The sequence below is a fragment of the Beta vulgaris genome, chromosome 1 (genome assembly GCF_026745355.1).
Source record: "Beta vulgaris subsp. vulgaris cultivar EL10 chromosome 1, EL10.2, whole genome shotgun sequence".
Classification (NCBI taxonomy): Eukaryota; Viridiplantae; Streptophyta; class Magnoliopsida; order Caryophyllales; family Amaranthaceae; genus Beta; species Beta vulgaris.
This window is the reverse complement of record NC_079202.1, coordinates 55628679-55648428: the sequence shown is the minus strand read 5'-3', so window position 1 is coordinate 55648428 and position 19750 is coordinate 55628679. Positions and strand designations below refer to the sequence as shown.

Sequence of the window (19750 nt, the reverse complement as noted above, 5' to 3'; positions counted from 1 at the left end):
AGGGCCTTTATTTTTAGGTCCGCCTAAGGCCCAAAAATTATCAGGAACGGCCCTGTATGTGCATGGGTACATCCTAAACTAATATTTGTTCATTTGGAACTTTTCTTTTTTAGTATATTTTGTTTTTTTTGGATGATTTGAAATGAATAATGAGCCAAAAAAAAAAAGTTTTAAGTGTACCATATTCACCGTACACCTAAGTTGATGAAAATCTTGACTAGATGGCTCGACTTTCTAATACTCCCTACTTTTATGAGAAAATGAGCGTGTGGGCAATTTTAGTAATTCACTTAGCTAATTACTTATTTTTTTGTTGTCCACCCGGTTTGCCGGAGCTTTGCTCCACCTACATCCGAGTCTGACCCCGATTGCACACCTAACTTTGGTAGGTGAGTCTCCCAGCAAGAGTCTCTGCATACAGTAAGGCTCGAACCCGAGACCTCCCTTAATCGACATCAAGCTGCTTACCTCTCGAGCCAACTCTTGTTGGTAGCTAATTACTACTCTAGAAAACTAGATATTAGCCATCTAAGAATTTCTCATATTGTGTGGCTATATGCTACCGCAAAAAAATCTGTTTAATGGATCGGATTAAGGGGCGTTTTGGAAAATGAAGAAAAATGAATTGCTTTTCATATTACTCCATATTTTATGTTTGCTGAAATTGCAATTGTTGCATTGAACACTTCTAATCACATATGCACGATACTAGTGGTTATCGACTAGTTTGTTTAGCAAAAATTAAAGGTATTACTCATGATCTAAGATCAAATTTCACTTACATTACCCTGTTGTGACTTCCCATATACCAAATCAAGCAATTCATCGCAACCTTAACAAAATGAAACAAATTGTATACGTACACAATCGAGAAACTTTTTTTGTAGGGTGTATATAGGGTCACAACTCACAACAATAGTGACATGCACAAAATTTGGTCCCATTGATTCACATCAACTTTATAGATTTTGTGAAAGTATAACCAAGAGATTTAAGCTAATTTTTCCATGATAAGTACTTACCACAAACCAGAGTGATTAATGGGTAGACACATTTTCTAGAAACCAATTCAACCACTATATACAAACATGATGTGTTCGATTATGCAAATGCAATAGACATCAAATTATAACATCTGTTACACAAATAAATAACATAAATGGGTGATAATAAAAATGCATGTCAATCACTATATATAGTGTCACCAACCAGAGCAAGAAAACAGCTTATCAATGAAAGATTTGGGTTTGGGATTGTCCTTGTTGATAATGTCCTGTTCAGTGCTTGGAACAACTACTATAGAGTCTTCAGCAGCACCATTTTGCTTGGCTTTCGCGCATTCGTCCATGAAAATCTTGAAGGCTTCATTGCTGTATTCTGCAGCATGAGCAACAGTCATTTCATCCAAAGGTTTGTCTATGATGTTATTGTCACCTTTTAAGCTTGCTGCCAATTGAACCAATTCTTCTTGGAAATCTGATAGCTTCTTGTCTTCCTTTGCGTCGAAGGATCTCAGTCTTGTTGGCTCTGGCAGTGTAACTACATGATGATGAAACATGCTTAAGAACTTGTTGATTTACATGGCTATATATCTACCAATACTTGAATGATTTATAGTTCATAGAACAAACAGTCAGGATCTGGTCAAAATCGTCTAAGATAAGCATTTGCTCAGTCCAATTGAGGATGCGTTCTTTTCACCTTATTTGACCTGAACTTATCTGAACTAAACTTATTGGACCTGCACTGAACTTATTAGAACTGATTGGACCTGATTGAACTTTATTGGAACTTATTGGACCTGATTGAAACTTATTGACCTCATTGAAACTTATTAGACCTTATTGGACCTGATTGAAGCTTATTAGACCATATTAACTTTTAGCAATTGGAACTTATTGGACCTTATTAGACCAGATTGGAACTTATTGTACCTAATTGGAACTTATTGCACCTGATTGTAACTTATTAGACCTGTTTAGACTTGCTTGGAACTTATTGCTCTGATTGGACATGATTGAAACTTATCTGAACTTATTGGACCTGAAACTTAATTTATTAAGGTGAAGAGAACGCACCCTAAAAGTAGTAATATTCAAGAATTAGTTACAGAAGAACACATATTGAGAAAGATGTGGAAAATAACTCTATTATTTTTGCTTAAGCTATAATGTATTTTGTGTAGCTAATAGATGGTATGTGCTAGATCGTATGATATAAGAATTTGCATATGACAGACATTGTCTGCGTTTTAAATAATAGGCCACATTTGATTGAGAGTCGTTTATAAGTAACTGTGTTTAAATTATATCATGCAATGGTAAGAAAGACTCTCCATCCCTAATTACTGGCAAATTACATATGACAGATTTTAGATACTATGTATGCTGTTTATATAATAGTTAATGAGTAATTTGCAAAAATGAAGCACCTGGACAGTCAGTTCTAGGAGAAGTTCTGTTGCAGACAACTTCAAATGTGCCAGCCCATGCATCTCTTTTGGTAAGAAAATCCTTCAAATTGAATAACTTCTTGACAGTTGCCGGGATTGAAGAATGCTCGTATTGAGATGTTGGTTGTGGTCCTGAAGGAGTATGTAGCACTGCATTTTCCATTCATTGCAATATTGTTTTATTAGCAACAATTACACTCTTTCAAAAGCTTTACCAACTAATGTTATATGCCACAACAACTAACTCAACACCTAGATCATACACTCGGGAGCACAATGTGCAACATGCTCTTGGTCATATGTACGTTTGTTGCTACTCGCTTGGTTCTTTATCATACTACACTCTGTTCTTCTATTGTATGTTTTTACAATTATGAATTGTATATTTTCTTATGAATATATATGATGAGATAATATGTTCATTTATTCTAAAATGTATATTTGTTTTACTTTGAACTATGAGGTTTGCTAAACGTCGCCCCAATATTACTTAAAATCGCCCCAAATTCATTTTATAGACCATTAACCCTTCCTCTTTTCCACACCACCCACACCACTTGCCACTCCCGGCAACCACCCGCCATCACCTACCTCCCCATTGCCACCCGCCACCTCCTATACCACCCACCTGGAAGCAGGCAAAATTTTTTTAGGACGGTAGGCGAATGTCTGGCCTATACGTTCGCTCCATGGCCCGAACGTCTGGCTTGGATGTTCGGGCCATGGGACGAACGTCCAGACCAGACATTCGCCCATCGTCCTAAAAAAATTTTGACTCCTTCCAGGTGGTGGTGGCAGGAGGTGGATGGTGGTGAAGTGAGGTGGGTGGTGGTGGTGGTGGAAAAAGAAGGAAAAGATTAGAGATTTAATTTCAACTTTTTTGGGGCCGTTTTAAGTACTTTTGGTGTACTACGAGAGCATCATGCTCCAGAGTGTAAGATTTAATTTCCACAATGTTATTATCATGTAGTTGCAAGGGGTACATAGTAGTATTAAAGTACCTGTTCCGGGTTCAATCCAAGGAGAGATGAACATGGCAGGAACCCTAACACCAAGGCGATCGAACTTGAAATTATAAGGACCAGGACCAATAAGATCATCTGGGTTAGGCACCCCTTGAGTAGGGGTAGGAACATGATCATAGAAGCCACCATGCTCATCATATACAATCATAAACAACATCTCATTCCATTGAGGGCTTGATCTTAATGCTTCATAAACTTCTTTGATAAACTTTTGACCTGTTGATACATCATGGGATGGATGATCATCATTCCCAGGTAAGACTAGCAAGTCAAAATATCTTGGTTCAATCACCACATAATTGGGTAGTTTTCCATTTTTGCAGTGGTTCTTGAAGGTGAGATCAAATGGGTGAAATTTTGTTGCATGTTTCAATTTCCTAAGGTTCCTGCAGGTTAAATTACACTCCCATATTAGTTTTTGACCCGCAAATTAAATAGTAGGCACGAGTTTACCATCTAAATGGTGCGTACCATTTAACACAATGAACAAAACAACATCTTCAATGAACAAACTAAGCAAAAGAACAACACATGAGACTCAATGAACATCTAAATCAGCAATGAACAACAAGAAAAAAAAGATGAACATAAGAGTAAATATCTGATGAACAACCACTCAACCTAATGAACAAAGAAATATTTGCAATAAACAAACTACACTAAACTAAAGTAAAACTGCTAAACTAAAGTAAAACTGCTAGGGGAAAGTAGTTGTACTGTACTGAATTGGAACAAGCTAAACTGAACTGAACTACACTGAACTGAAACTGCGTCCAAAATAAAAAAGTGCCTAAATCTAATAGGGTGTTGAAGGTTGATTTAACCAAGGTCCCTTTGGTTGTAAGGTGTGGGTCATGCCTAACGACAACATAACCAACACCCTACACGAATTTAGTTCACGTCATGTCTTGAGTACCACCTCCCAATATACGTTAACGATACCAACCAAACTAGCAATTAAGTATATCAACAATAAAGGGTAAGGTGATCATTACTTGTAGTACAGGGTGGATGGTGCAGATTGATAGTAGATACCAAAACTATGATTAGCCTCATCCAAGGAATCAAATATGGTTTTTTGAGGCATCCCAGCATTAAGCTTCTTGCTATCATTGCCTATCAAGCCATGAGATGTTGCTGAGTGCACGTACAACCTATTTGGTTGTGTAGATGCAGGCATTGAAGCAAACCATCTATCACAAACTGCAAATTGGGTGACCAACTCCTTGTAAACTGGTACCAAATCTGGTTTGAACCCATTCATCACGGTTGCATCCATACCACTTTGTATCCGATTTGCATTCTGAGCAAATCCTTGCATTGTTGGGGGCCTTGTCTTTTCAGCTGATTCTGGGCTCCATGGTTCTCCATATAACTGCTCATTGGTGTTTCAGAAAAAATGAAAAAAATGGTTATGCACCAGGTATCGTATGATATAATCAATTTGTAATTAATATAGTCAGTTTTTGAATGATATAGGCCATGTTTGGTAAATGGCTTTTTTATTGGCTTTTGGCTTTTGACTTTTCAATTTGGTCAAACAGCCAAAAAAAGTGTTTAGTTATTGGTTTTTTGGTTGGCTGAAAAGCTGGCTTTTAAGCCAACAAAAAAAAAAAAAAGCTACCTGGAGCGGCTTTTTGGATTGGTTTTTGACTTATCGGCTCACAAACTCTCTAATAAACAGCCAACAACCACAATTAATTTTGTCAAATCCTTTTGCAAACAGTTGGCTTAAACCGCCAACTTAAAAAGCCAATACATACCGCCAACGCTTCCCGTCAGTCAAATAAGCCAACTAAACCGCCAAAAGGCAACAAGCCAACGGTCGATTGTCAAACAACCCCATAATCATCTTTTGGTATGATATTAGTTTACTGTTTAGTATAGTCAATTTTTGTGTGATATAGTCAACTCGGATTTTCAATAATTACAACTTATATTATAAAGGATTTCAATAATATTTTCTTAAGTTTGAAATCATTTTATAATAAAATTGGTCGGTCACCCAAAATGTTACTCTATTAATCAAAAAGAGTTCCACAATACCGAGATAATATGTTTTAAAATCCTGAAGAATCAATGCTTGGTAAATTAGCATATGTGCAAATTCAAATTTAGACCTTTGTGCTGTCAAAAATATTTTTTTGACCGTTAATATGGGAACTGGCATGGACTATGGAGGCAATAGGGTTTTGAGGAAATAGTCTATTATATCTCTTTTACTTTGATTTATTTTGTATTTCGTAAATTATCATCAAATTTTTTTTCTTGTTTTTTCAAAAGAAAAAGTGATAAACAAAGGAAATTGTTATAAGCAAAATATAATTAAATGCAGTTTGTATGAATCCAATTACCCGAAATATCTCAACTTTGACGAAACTTAATTCGTAATACATCGCCTTGGTTTCAATTTTATCACCGAATTCAATTATGAGCAACGTTGTGCCGAAGTCTTTTGTTCGGAGGCTAGCAAAGAAAAACCAATGTCCATTGCTTAATCATCTTGGTTTCAATCGAAGCATGGAGAAGAAAAATGGGATTCAAATATCAAAGAGGTGGTGTAGTGTGAGTTATACCAATGGTTAAGTTGGTGTCGTTGATTCAAAATCGTCTTATGGAGTTCATGAGTTCTTTGATGTTGTCTTAGTTTTGTTGTTTTTCAGTCAGTAGGCTTGTGTGTTTCTCGGTTCTTCAATGTGGTTGGGGTGTTGTTTCTTGTTTGTTGTAGTGGTGATATTGTTGTGGGGTCTTTGTTGTGTTTGGAGCGTTTTGATTGGCATTTTCATGTATTTGTCTTTCAAGATGTTGTAATCTTGACACTTCATTGTATGCCTTTAACTCTATTTTGAGTTTTATTGAAATGAACTAAATTATCAAAAAAAAAATATCGCCTAACTTTTCCTCTCGAAAAAAATACTTCCTCTGTCTTATATTACTCGTTACACTTTTCAATTCACGGACTTCTAGGTAATTTTTGGAGAAGAGAGAGGTAGAGAGTAAAAAGAAAAGGAACCCATATGAGAGGAGAGACATAGAAAGAGTTTATTGCCCAAAAAAAAAATAGAGTAAGTAATGTGAAATTTTCCAGTTCCCACAATAATAAATATAGCGAGTATTATAAAACGAAGTAAGTAATAAAATTGGATGCTCTAGCTTGGTCAATGTAGTTGTTGAGAAATCCAATCAGTGAACAATAATTATTTCAGTCTTTTACTTTTGAGAGAAAAAACCAAATTATGGGTTTAACTTTTTATGGATGATGTGGTCAAAGTTAGGAGACTTTAACCAACAACATACATGTTTTTGTTACCTATTTTATTGATGGATACACTTTTCTATTATATATTCCGATATACTACTACTATTTCCATGATGTAATGCGGTATTGCATAATAAATGCATTGTTTGGCTGGAATAATGTTAGAAATTATACATTTATATGATAGCAAAATAATTGAAGAACAATAAGGTGAATAATCCTAATTTTAAAACACACCCAAGATGCTATATGTCCTTTCATTAAGTAAACTAGCTAGGTAACTTACGTGCATCTACCACCCATGCAATATAATTAAACAGCATCCACAAGGACATGATCCTTTTAATTTACTAATTAATTACTACACCATCTAGTTATTATTGAAAATTAATATCATAATATATAATTTTTCTTTTGAAATTTGTTTTCTCTTCTCAATAAATAGAAGATCCAAGAACTCAAGGAAATTTAGAAATCTAAGAATCCCACTAGTTGGAGCTCCCACCTCCCAACCTCATGGTCGGGAGTTTGACTCTCATCAACCCCATATTTGGGACGTTTGTGTATATATTTGCTTTTAGGTATAAATCTTCAATTTTCAGTATTGGAAGCTTTTTTATGAGTCGGGATCCCCTTTTTACCCCTAACTTATAAGGGCTGAGCTTATTTAGACCAATGGTCAAATTAAAGTTAGAAAACAAAGAAAGTTAGAGAACAATAATACACATACCTGTTCATAGATATCTTGGAAGGAATGACCCGGGTTCGGATCCACAAAAACGGATCCATCCCCGAAATTGATACGAGCCGAGTTAGGATCCGTAGTGTTGAGAGGGTTAGACTCCTGACCCGTTACACCGTCGATTTCCGGGTTGAGTGGCTTCATCCATCCCAACATGTGATCAAAGGATCGATTCTCCATAACCAACAACACCACTGTTTTTATTGGATATACCACCTTCTCATTATCTGCAGCCATTGATATTTGCTTCTCTTTCTCTAAAAAAACAGAAGCAAATGTGCTAGCAATAATAGAAATGTATAGTGTATAGTATAAGCTGCCTTAATAGCTTGAAGAGGTGAAAGATGTTTTGCTAGCTAAATGCTGCTAGGAAATACAAGTTAAAGTTTGGATTTTATTGGCTTTTCATATGTCCTTTCATAGTAGTTGTTACGCTCGTATACTTTTAAATAAAAATCTTAGATTCCCACCGTTTCATTTTAATTGTTATACTTTGATATTTTACACTATTTACAAATTTCATTTGACCAAGTGATTTATACGCGGATGAAAATATAGTCATTTAGATTTTGTTAGATTCATCATAACATGTATTTTTTTTTTTTTAATAATTGTTACCCTTTCATTATAGATCAAAACTTTGACAGTTACAAGCCTAGGCAGCTATAGTTTTACAGGCGGTTTATGGATCATAACATGTATTTTATTAATATGTATTTTTTATAATTTTTACAAATACAAACATCTCTATTCTATATGGGAAGAGGAGTAGGACACCAAAATATTAGAAACCCCATTTTACCCTCATTACATCTCTATTCTAACTACTTACTTTAATTAAAAATAAAAAAATTTAAAAAAAGAAAACTACCTAATTAATTTAAAAAATAAAAATAGACATTACAAAACAAGCCATCAACAATTCAAATATCCCTAATTTATTCGATATAATAAACCATTAATTTAGTTTTCTACATACCCTAAAAAAAATTAATTTTCTACGTATTTTCGCACGCATCGCGTGCATATAAAAACTAGTTAAAGATATATGTCCTCAAAGTTTTGCATTGACATATGTAAAAAGTGTATATTTTATATAAGACCCACATGGATTTATTACTCCATTTACTATATTCTCCGAAATGAGTAATTTTTACAGGTGATCCACTTGTACTCACGTATTAGAAAACAAACTAACAAAAAGATGAGGGGTTGGATCTTGGATTTGTTTTAGTAAGTATATACTTTTATAATTCATTATTCTCATCATAATAGTATATAATTGGATTTGATATATTAAAATTTTTATAAGACTTGGGAGTAGACTTTCAGATAATATAAGATCTACATCTCATATACTTATTTGGCCTAAGTGAATATATGTTAGAATAATACTTCATTCGTCTCATACTATAGTACTTGCTTCGTTTTAGGTGGATCAAACTTTAAAATTTTTGACTAAATATTCTCATTAATATATACAAGAAAATATACGCATGTGATATCTTGTTAGATTCGTCTCAATAGTTCCATAATATCAATTTTTATATAACTATAATAGGGAATCAAAGATATAGATGGTCAAAGGTTCGTCTTAAACACTGTGTGAAAAAGAAACAAACACTATATTATGGGACGAAAGGAGTCATGTCTTATGAACATTTTTTTTTTTTAGCCCATGCATATAAATTAAAGAAGAAACTTAAGGATTATATTAATTGTTATTCATCAATATATTATTCAACCTAGCATAATTTAGAGACATAACAACCTAACATGATCATATAAGAGACCATTTAATTAAATTTTGTTAACAAAGGGGTCGAGAATAGAGATGGAAGTTAATTACAATATTGGCGTGGAAATATGTTCTGAGATGGAGCAAAACAATTGGATCTAGTTCATGAAAAGCTTCATGGACCAAGTAATACTATATTGGCAAAATTAATTATAAACGATGTTTTGATTTAATGGTTAAGATTAAAGTAATGTGAACGATAGGTCATAAGTTTGAATCCTCTTATTTGTTTCTACACTTATTTGCAAGTTTTAACCTTTTTTTTCGCCGATGATTAGCTACGTGTGGAACAACGGGGAACATGGCCAGATCAGATGGGGAAGAATCAATTGGTCAATAACACATGACAAATCAATGAGGAAAGCGTGAAATTATCAATTTATTTATTATTTGATGATAATTGGGGCCAAAAGAAAACTATATACTTCCTCCGTTCTGTTTTAAATGAAACATTGGATGAAATGACACTATTCATTGATCAATTTTAACTCCAATTTATCGCTATTATATAAAGAAAAACATAGTCAAGTGGGATCTTGTTAGATTCGTCTCGATGCATACTATCAAATTATAACTTTTTTATATTTTTTACGTGTACAGAACTAAAGATATTAATGACTAAAGAAGTGCGTTGGGTTGCGTGAAAAAGCAAACGTTTCATTTAAAACGGAACGGAGGAAGTACGTCCTTTATAATTTTATAATTACAACATTTTTAACTTTTATAGAAGTAATTATATACTAACCTTCATTTTTAAGTAGGTATAATAGTTTGACTTTTACATTTGTCAACACACAACTTTGACAATTGATATATTAAATTATGTATCCGTAAAAGTTATAAAAGTTGATATTATGAAATTATTAATTGAAACGAATTTGACAGCAATTTATATGAATAATTTTATTCTTATATATTAATGAAAAAAATATGGTCAAAGTGAAATACGTGAATAGCATCAAAATATTGCACTTAAAAAAACAACGGAAGTATTTAGTACTTATGAATCTTGAGATTTCTATCTCTAACTTACAAGTCACAACTATTAGAGTAACATTATATGTAAAGAGTAGAATGGTCTTTTACTAGTCATAAGTCTATATTGTAAACACTATATATATTGTACTACTCAAGTTAACACAACAGTTACCGGCTGCTTTTACTTTGTATAGTTGTATATATCTTTTGTAGCCATTTTCATGTCTTTTTATTAATATTTCGGGATTGACTGAAATCAACAGTAACTACCTACCTTCCTATCAGGCTATTAGCCTATTACTATCCACAATTTCATTCATTGAATATTTGAATAAACCTGTCGTTCTAGTGTGAGTCTTTGTAATTTTGGAATATTTGTCTTTCTTAAGATAAAAATATATTTGTCGTTCTGCCAATTATCAAAAATGCAAGGAATGATATAATTGATAAATGATAATGATGAGCAAACTGGATATACAGCTACGAATTTGGAATAAGTTTAAATGTCATCATTGTAATAAATTATTGTTGGTAAAAAATTAATCTTACGATATGGTCGCATGTTAAATGAGGATAACTTTCTAGGTATGATGTACTGTTTATAAGTGTGATAAAAAGGGATATAGTTTGGGGTTGACATTTTGTCACAAACACAAAATATAGTTTAATGTAAGATCGTGACATTACAAATAAAGAGGTCATCGATTTGAGGCCACATTAATGTATAATGTGAGGTGACACGTGGCGATATAGTCGTATAGATAGCCTTGGGTTTATCAAGCATACATCCCTTTAAAGTATTAGTGTTGTGCTTTTAACATTGGATTTTCACTTGGTGTGTTCCTTTATAATTGGTTTTTGTTTGTTGTTTGGATGTTATTGTTTAACTGATAGTCATCAATCGATGTTTGATATGAGTGGGTTTATGCATTATAAAGGGGTAACAATTCTGATCCATATGAGTCACGAAGACAGTGCAAAGAAAGAAAGGGGGAATCGAACTTGTGACCTATCGTTCACAGCACCTCAATCTTAACCACTAGATATGGCAAATATTTAAGAACATCTAAAAAAATTGGGGAAACAAAAAAAAAAGGGTAAGGGTGTAAAGGGTTCGAATCAATTTGTTTTGGTGTTCTTAATACAATCAAAGGAAGTAAGATGCAAAACATAACAAAGTCAAAACCTTTTTAACACACTCATCATAAATTTGCCAATTTCGTCAGCTCACATTCAATTATTAGCAAGCAATAACAAGGGAAAATTGGTAACCAAATCAAGAATTTTATTAAGATTCATAAAAGGGGATTAAAGTCCCCACTTCTTTAAAACTAAGCCATTCAAGCTAAATGCCAAATAAGACCAAAAGCTACTACAACTGAACCAATCTTCTTTCTACATTGAAGCATCCAAAAAAAATAAAATGGTACACATGATATATCAATATACCTCTACATGCCATTGCTTGTTCTTCTTCAGCTGAGAAAGTTTTTCATCCCACTTCTCTCCCCTCTCTTCCGCGACTCTCTTTAGGGTATCCTGGATTCCAGGCATCATCCCTTTGAGCCCACAGAAGTAAATATGAGCTCCATTGTCGAGCATCTTGAAGATTTCATCGCTGTATTCTTCAATCTTATCCTGAACATACATCTTTCCACCCTTCTTGTTCTGCTGTTCTCGGCTAAGAGCCGTGTCATACCGGAAGTTATCAGGGTACTCTTTTAGATATTTGGTGAATTCATCATCATATAGAAGACTATCGGTATTGGCTACCCCGAGGAAAAGCCAAGCGAGGCCTTTGAATTTGTAGGTGGGGACATCCTCCATGAACATGCGGCGAAGGTAGCCTCTGTAAGGAGCCACACCAGTTCCTGTAGCAATCATAATGTGGGTGGCGTTTGGATCCTCAGGTAAAAGCATAACCTTGCCTGAAGGACCTGCAATACAGCATGGATGTTGTCAATAGCAGAAACAAGAACTCTAGTTGATGAACTATAAACAACCCCACTTCTCCAGCAGTAAGGATATCAGTAAGTTGAGAATTATCATTTCAAAGGTCACCACTTACCAGCTTCTGTAAGCTAAATAAAAGGTGTGGCCAAAATTTACCCCAAGCCAAGAGAGGACCTCAAAAATTTTATAATTATTTACACACGATTTTATGACCTGACTTAGAAACTTGAACAAAGGAAAGGGAAAGAACATGATTCTAGACCTGAAACTGAAATGACAAATCCAAGTCTAACAGATGACAGAGGGTTGAACCAAAGAAAAACAATAAATGCCAGGAGAACCTCAAAGTTGTTATTCATGCCACAACTATTCTCAAGTGGAACTATAATCTGGAAAGGCGAGAACACTTTCATAGAAAAGTGTCACGTCATCTAATCAAGAATTCAGCTTGGGCAAGAAAGTGAAGCCGAGATAATTTCATGAGAAGCATGTTCCGTTTTGGCATTGTCATGATAACACCGACTTACCAAGTATATGCTTATATTAGCCCATTCTCCTAATTTTGATCCTAATACGCAATAAAGAGCAAGAGCATGCAACAAATTGTGAAATTAATGGAGCACATGAATAAGCGGAGATGCTATGAATTTCAGTCTTCTAAGCTTGAGTGTTCAGATAAGATTTCTTACTCTTACATGTTTTCCTTCTCTAGATCAAATTTACTAAAGAAATGTTCTACTCTATGCTACAAAAAAAGGGTCTCCGACATTAGAATTTGGAAGTCCACACAAATTGGAAGTAGCATGTTCAAAAATCTGAGCACATATTCTAAGTTTTCCTCCGAAAGAGGCAAACAATTTTTTCAGACACTAAAAAGTATGACCACTTGATCAACAGGCTAAGTCATAACCTTCTATAGTATTAGATAAAACATACCAGTTATCTGGACCTTGTCTCCAGGCTTGGCATTGCAGAGAAAATTGCTGCACACACCCATCTTCTCAGGGTCCTCTTTTCCTGTCTCAGGATCATAATAGAGAGCTCGACGAACACATAAAGTACCAGTCTTTCCATCAAAATTGTCTCCATACCTCGTCGAAGCAATGGAATAGAGACGTACATTGTGAGGATTCCCTGGTTTCTTGGGGTTCTCACCCTGTTCAATCAATAGCGACTTCAATCAGATCAAAGCTTCAGCCCATAAAGGTAATATTGATTGGAAATGTTGTAAATGACCAGAGACTAGAGAGTTTATTTAATTTTTAAAAAACAACTCCTAGTGATTCAATAGTCTACCCTATCTTTACTTGTACGATATTTTCTTTTTATTCTTTGTTAGAATTACTTCTATGTTTGCTAGGCCTTTAAGGAATGCTTGTTGAGAATTATGAGTGTGTAGACCCTTGGGTGTGACCTTAGAGTCATTATCATGTTTATGTTGTTTTCGTGTTACCAAGGGAAAGACGACTATCAAGGTAATGGTTAATCAAATCAAGACTTCACACCCGTCGCTTTGTATAAAAGTGTTGTTTGACCAAATTGTCGTCTTTTGTCTCAAAGCTCCCCCCCCCCCCCCCCTCTCTCTCAAATTGTGCTTCTCAAACCCGCTTTCTCGACTCAGCCTCACTTGTGCCAACCAAGCTTTCACTCAGAGAACCCAAGTTCTGATCATTGCCAAACTGACACTCTTGTCATTAGTAGGCAAGAGCGCCTTTCCTGCTTGCACACACTACGTGAAGTCGTGCACACAAGCCCAATTTCGCATCAGGCATGTACCCTTGCCATCAGACAAGCAAGAGTGTGTTGCACGACGGAGTGAACAAACCTTTAAACCAAAGCAGAAGCTTATGAGACGGATGACGGAAAGACATAATTGTTCCATCATTGCATGTCTAAAGAATCAAAACATAGACTATAGAGAACTTACTCTAGATATTGATGCTTCTAGTCAAAAGTCTAATAATTCACCAAACAAGTGCAAAGTCAAAGCAACAAGATCTGGAAAACCTACCGGAGGAATAATACCATAACTCTGCCCTTCCCAGTAGGGTACATTGCCTCCATGATCAATCACAATATGGCATGTTTCCCCTGGAGCCTTAGGACCTACAAGTCTCTCAACAGAAACAATGGTTCCTGTGTAAGGCTCCTTGTTCTTGAATAGATGCAGAGGAGGCTCTTTCGTATCTTCGAGCTCTAAAGGTGAAACCGCAACTTTAGGTGTGATAGCTTCTTGCACGGACATGCATGATACAGAATGTTTTCTCAGTCTTAAGTTCTTTGCTTTCAAGTTCAATGTATAGACAGGATCCCATGATTTATTGCCAAAGCTTACACTGTATGTCTGCAGAAGAGGCAATATTTACAGGTTGTGATTTGTGAGCTTGTGAGATGCAAAAGCAAAAGCTTAACAATTCAAGCAGCCATATCTTAAGAACATGTAATGTCGTTTTCTGGTCATAAGTGAAATAGATTAACTGAAGAAACCAACATGATAAAGATATAAGGTCCAAAGCATAGTCTGGACGTTATTTTACAAGAATTGCAAAACCATATGGACACTCTAATATACTTGCTAAATATATAGCTGGACAACGAAAGAGGGGTACTACTTTGAAAAGCAATTGAAACAAGCTATTAAATTAACCAAACAAGCTGTTAGAAAAAGAATTTATATCCAAATTGCTGCACATACTGATGGAAAAGAAATTGCACATATCGAGTGATACGTGAGGTAGGTGCTCCATCATTAGCATACCATATCAAAGATGCTACATCATTAGGATACCAGATCAACAACTCAACTCTCTATTAGACTCTATCCCCACATCCATTCACAACTCATACCAAACCACAGTTCAGCCTCCATGTACATAAATGACGGCCTTTTCCTTTATCATTATTATCAGCAATCTTATGCAAGATTTACATCACATACTCACAGGAGGATAAAACTTAAAAGACCAAATGACAATGACCATAAAAGATAAAAACGCTCATTCGATCCAAGTCTAAAATCAAGAATTGAATTAGCATAACAAACATTAGGGAAGAAGACTGGTGGACATCTATAGCCGATGTAGCATGGAAACAACTGGGTTTCGGAGGAAAATTTTCTAAAACAGGGAAACCTCAAGTTCTATTCATTTCTAGGCTTCATGAGCAAATAAATACTTAAAATGCTAGGAACATAAACGTTTTGAGGACGGGGAAACCTCGTGTCACAAGAGTTTCCGTGCTTCATAGGCTATGACAACAAACTACTAAAAGTTCCAAGATCATGCAAGCTATAGGCCTCAGTTATAGAGTTCAATAGCCATACACCGTACATGCATTCAAGCATCTTCAAACAATGTCAGAATTTCAAAGAGCAACAAATAACATGCATCATAAATTTGTAGCATACAACATAAAAGATATGTTCAGAGTTCAGTAACACTCTATGTACCAGATATTTAAACACACTTACGAAAAGTCGTAAAGATTAATGATAAATACATCAAAAACCCTCTATAAGCAAAGCTTTGAATCAAGGATCAATCTACTATTTAAAATAGCATAAGCTGATTAAGTACCTTAAACACAGATCCTTTCACAGATGAATCATTTGTAACTGGGATAGCAACAGAAACCTAAAAACAAAACAAAAACAAAACAAAAACAAATTATACAACAGAGATCAACAGAAGTTAATCATATCATAATCAAGCTACTAATGAGGGTTTTAGTTCTATAAAGACACCCATAACCAAATTTTATTTAAGCGAACAAATTTCCAGCATTATGCAGTCATTAAAGTGCAGGAGTCACAAATTTGAAAGGGAAAGCTAAAAACAAAACAAAAGATCTTTTGACTTTTCTGGGGACTGACTCCCCCCCCCCCCAAAAAAAATGATCTTAAAGATTGAAAAAGATGATATTTTTTGTCAAATTCAAAGATACCCATCAAAAAATACTGATTTATGAGAACAACCCATTAACAGAAAGGTCAATTTTTAGAGAACCCACTAATTATTTTCATGCATTTCTGTATAAATTATCAAAAATTGATGAAATACAAGAACATAATTAAAAGGGTTTTGTGTGACTGACCTTGGCGATGGCAGAATGAGCCATGATAGAACTCAGAAAAGAGGAGAGAGAGAGAGAGAAAGAGATGATCGAACCCAGAAACGAAAGAGAGAGACTTTAACAAGGGAAGTGAGTGAGCCTTTGGGCAGTTGCAAGGGACAGTTTTAGGTTGGCGGTATAGTGCAGATCTTGCTCTGAAAACTTATAAAAATGAAATTTTGCGCAACTTGAGTGACTAAATATGGTGTCCAATGGACCAATTAGGCGAATTGTGTGTGCGTTGTGGAATGTGGAGTGTGGTTTGTTATTGGCAAGCTTAAGGGACTCAGCAAGGGCCAACCAAAGGTGGCGTCTCAACTCTTGCTACCTCCTAGCCTCCTACTTTCATTGTTCATCCCCCTTAACCCATAATTGTGGAGTGATGCGTTTGCATATGCTAATCTTGATTAAAAGAATCGAGGTTGGTCTAATTGATTGGAGATCTCCTTCTACCTTTACGGTGAAGGTTCGTTTCTTGTCTATTATAAAGTGGGATCCCTAATTCATCTGATCTTTGATTTATTGACAACTTAGTTTCATACAAGTAGATTCAGTATCTACGAATATTATATTTATATTATACATCCACTTTTTTATATTTATATAGGCTTAATTTATAGAAGTATATCAGCTATATTTTGAATCCTGCATAGAGATTTTGCATTGCTTATTTACACATTTAAATAAACAATGTCGCGTGTCCTAGATTTAACCATTATAATAATTGTCATTCTTTTTAATTTATGTATGAAAGTCACGAGATTTTCATTAATTCAAGATGGTATATGGTCTATTAATAGACGATATAATTTTCGTTTAGTTATGGCAAAAACTAGAGCAACATCACCGTTAGTCTTTTTAAGGATCTCTAAAAACTAATTTTTTATAGTTCTCATAGAAATAATGAGTCCACAACAGGACTTATCTAAACTGAATCAGATTATGTTTTTTTCCACTAGTGTACCGTCGCTAAGGTAGTATTTCATATCGTATACATGGTTAACCAAGAGGTGCACAACCTTCAAAAAGATAACATCTGCATATTCGTTGTGCAATTCTGTAATACAAAAGCACCAAGTCTACTTATTGTGGCTTTTGGCCTTTGTTTGAAAAAAAATTCATTACGAGTAGTTAAGACTTCCACTATACGAAGGAAGGTATGTTTTTGCATGCGAAATCTCTAGCAGAAATTAATTTGGGGGGGGGGGGAACATATCATTATTTGAAAAGTAGTCGCTCCATAAGCAGTTTTGTCCACTTTCATGATCTCTTGAAACTAGAGTCATTTGAGCCCTACGAACTTGATCAATCTTAGCATAGACTTCAGTTTGATTGGCCATTATGAAGCCATCCATCATTTGATTCATCAGACGATTTGCTTGTCTACACCCTTCATACATCATCTATAATTTGCTTGATTAGAATTGACAACATTCATCATCAAAAGTGGAGGAGTCGAAAGTTGAAATATAGCTATTGTAACTGGATTATAATTTTTTTTTGTGTATGTATGTATTGGCGTTTTTGTGTGAAAGGATGAGAATAAGGATGAGTGGAAGTAAATCTAGGATCCATACTAAATTTATAGACTCGATGTCTATTAATATTGTCATCAAATATAACTATCTTTTTTATATTTTAAATCCATCAAAACAAAGATGCTCCAGATATATTGAATAGTCACTTCTTTAGATTTCGTCATTAAATTTGAATAGTGATGCATCTGAAAATTACAATGAGTAGTCATTCCTTCAATTTTTTGTTTCCTTGCAACTTTTGAATATCTCTATTACATATGAGCACCAAAATTGAGTAGCACGTCATGTCGCGTTAAACAAAACAATATATTTCACTCCATGCAAGTGAGTAGTCACTTCCTATAGATTTAGAATTTATTAAGAAATTAAAAAAAAACAGTAATGAATAATCACTTAATTCTTTTCAACACATAAATATTGACTGGTAATAATGCGTTTAATAAGAACTTACACAAACACATAGCGTCTAATTAAAATAACTTAAGTACAAATATAATTACCAAAGTACTTATTCTCGATATAAAAGCTTAATGAGACTATTTTTCAATTCTTCTTCTTCTTCTGTTAAGTACACCTTTGATGAAAGGACTTTAAATAATTCCAGATTGATCTTTCTTTGTTTCACTAATATCTTCTCTCTCATTGCACCCTTTTGCTTTCAACATCTCTAAAATACTTTAGCCTAGCAAGTTCAATTTTAGTTTCACTTGTCCTCGATAAGTTTATTCTAGATATCGAATCCACCCATTGTTAAAGCGCATTAAGTGGCATGTTCATAGCTTTTCCTTTACCTTCATTTTTTATAGACCCATTCCTAGGAGGTTGGATGGAACAACTTATAGCATCACTAGTTGGTGTATTTGGGTCACGTGAAGTGGAGAAGTTTCCATCTTCGTAATTCGAGACCTCTTAGATCGAGCCACCACCTTCTTGGGTCGCCGCCTTCTTCTTACATTATTGACAATACTCTCAATGGGTTTCCATGGGTCTCCCCCCCCCCCCCATTTAGAATTTCCCAACAATGCTGGTATCGAAAATCTATATGATTCTCTGAGTCGCTCTCGTATATGGTATATGCGATTTTCATAACATCATCATCACATTGACCACTTGTCCTTCTTACCTCAGCACGAGCATATGCTCCGACAAACTTTGAAACACTTGCATCTATCCTCTTCCAACGACTTCTAAGGAGCTCTATTTCTCTCTCATTGAATAAATCATACTCCCTAATCCCTTGAACCCTTTCTGCCCAACATATGTTTCTATAACGTCTAACTTGGTTATATGTATAAAAAACCTTACTCCAAAATGTGTTTCCCTTGTGGTTCGAACCAACATATTTGTCTTGACTAACCTGCAACCATGAATTTACGAGGACTTGTTCTTCAGCATGCGACCAAACATGGCTCGATGTTTTTTCAGCTTGTGGATCTCCACCTTTATCATCAACTCCGTTGTCTTCTTCGTCATCATCACCTTTTACTGATGCAACACGAGATTGCAATGAAGTGTCGAAGTTTGAAAGTGACTCTCCACCTTCCAACGACTGAAAATGTTGGGACATAGAAAATATTGTATCACTTTGAGAATATTAGAAATTCTCAATTGAATTTGGAGGAAATTGGATGAACGAACTTGGATTTGAGAAACTTAAATTTTGTCGGAGATATCGTTGGTTGATTTGATTAAGGGAACCAATATTATCCATGAAAAAATTTTGTGAGTTAAGTTGCATTTGAAAGTTGAGATCCAATTGAGAATGATTTGGATTAGACTGAAACTAGTTATTAGGCCCGGGCTATGGTAAGAAAAAAATTTATTTATTAATAATACTTTATGATAATAACACTAAATACAACTTAGTCTAGTGGTTAAAACTTTAGTATATGTAC

At 34.8% G+C, this 19750-nt stretch overlaps 2 protein-coding genes across 2 annotated transcripts; both read right to left on the bottom strand.

Annotated features, from left to right (window-relative positions):
• Window positions 1-1101: 1101 nt before the first annotated feature.
• LOC104905185 (non-specific phospholipase C4) lies at window positions 1102-7871 on the bottom strand. The gene is made up of 5 exons (XM_010693636.4): window positions 7467-7871; window positions 4473-4852; window positions 3454-3863; window positions 2432-2602; window positions 1102-1539 (listed from the first exon to the last, which is right to left on the bottom strand). Exons 1-5 carry the CDS (start codon window positions 7713-7715, stop codon window positions 1202-1204), a joined length of 1548 nt encoding a protein of 515 aa, XP_010691938.1. The 5' UTR covers window positions 7716-7871; the 3' UTR covers window positions 1102-1201.
• Window positions 7872-11518: 3647 nt separating this feature from the next.
• On the bottom strand, window positions 11519-16666 carry LOC104905186 (ferredoxin--NADP reductase, root isozyme, chloroplastic). The gene is made up of 5 exons (XM_010693637.4): window positions 16300-16666; window positions 15783-15839; window positions 14219-14551; window positions 13144-13363; window positions 11519-12191 (listed from the first exon to the last, which is right to left on the bottom strand). The coding sequence occupies exons 1-5, from the start codon at window positions 16321-16323 to the stop codon at window positions 11695-11697; spliced, it is 1131 nt and encodes a 376-aa protein (XP_010691939.1). The 5' UTR covers window positions 16324-16666; the 3' UTR covers window positions 11519-11694.
• Window positions 16667-19750: the final 3084 nt, after the last annotated feature.

Bases quoted from the DNA above. Each gene is read 5' to 3' on its own strand.
- LOC104905185 (XM_010693636.4), bottom strand. From the start codon at position 7,715: ATGGCTGCAGATAATGAGAAGGTGGTATATCCAATAAAAACAGTGGTG. The intron at 4,853-7,466 runs GTATGTGTATTA...ACCAATGAGCAG, and splicing joins TCCAAGATATCTATGAACAG to TTATATGGAGAACCATGGAG. The intron at 1,540-2,431 runs GTGCTTCATTTT...ATCATCATGTAG, and splicing joins TCCTAGAACTGACTGTCCAG to TTACACTGCCAGAGCCAACA.
- LOC104905186 (XM_010693637.4), bottom strand. From the start codon at position 16,323: ATGGCTCATTCTGCCATCGCCAAG. The intron at 15,840-16,299 runs GTCAGTCACACA...TTTTGTTTTTAG, and splicing joins CTCATTCTGCCATCGCCAAG to GTTTCTGTTGCTATCCCAGT. The intron at 14,552-15,782 runs GTACTTAATCAG...CCTCTTCTGCAG, and splicing joins TGAAAGGATCTGTGTTTAAG to ACATACAGTGTAAGCTTTGG.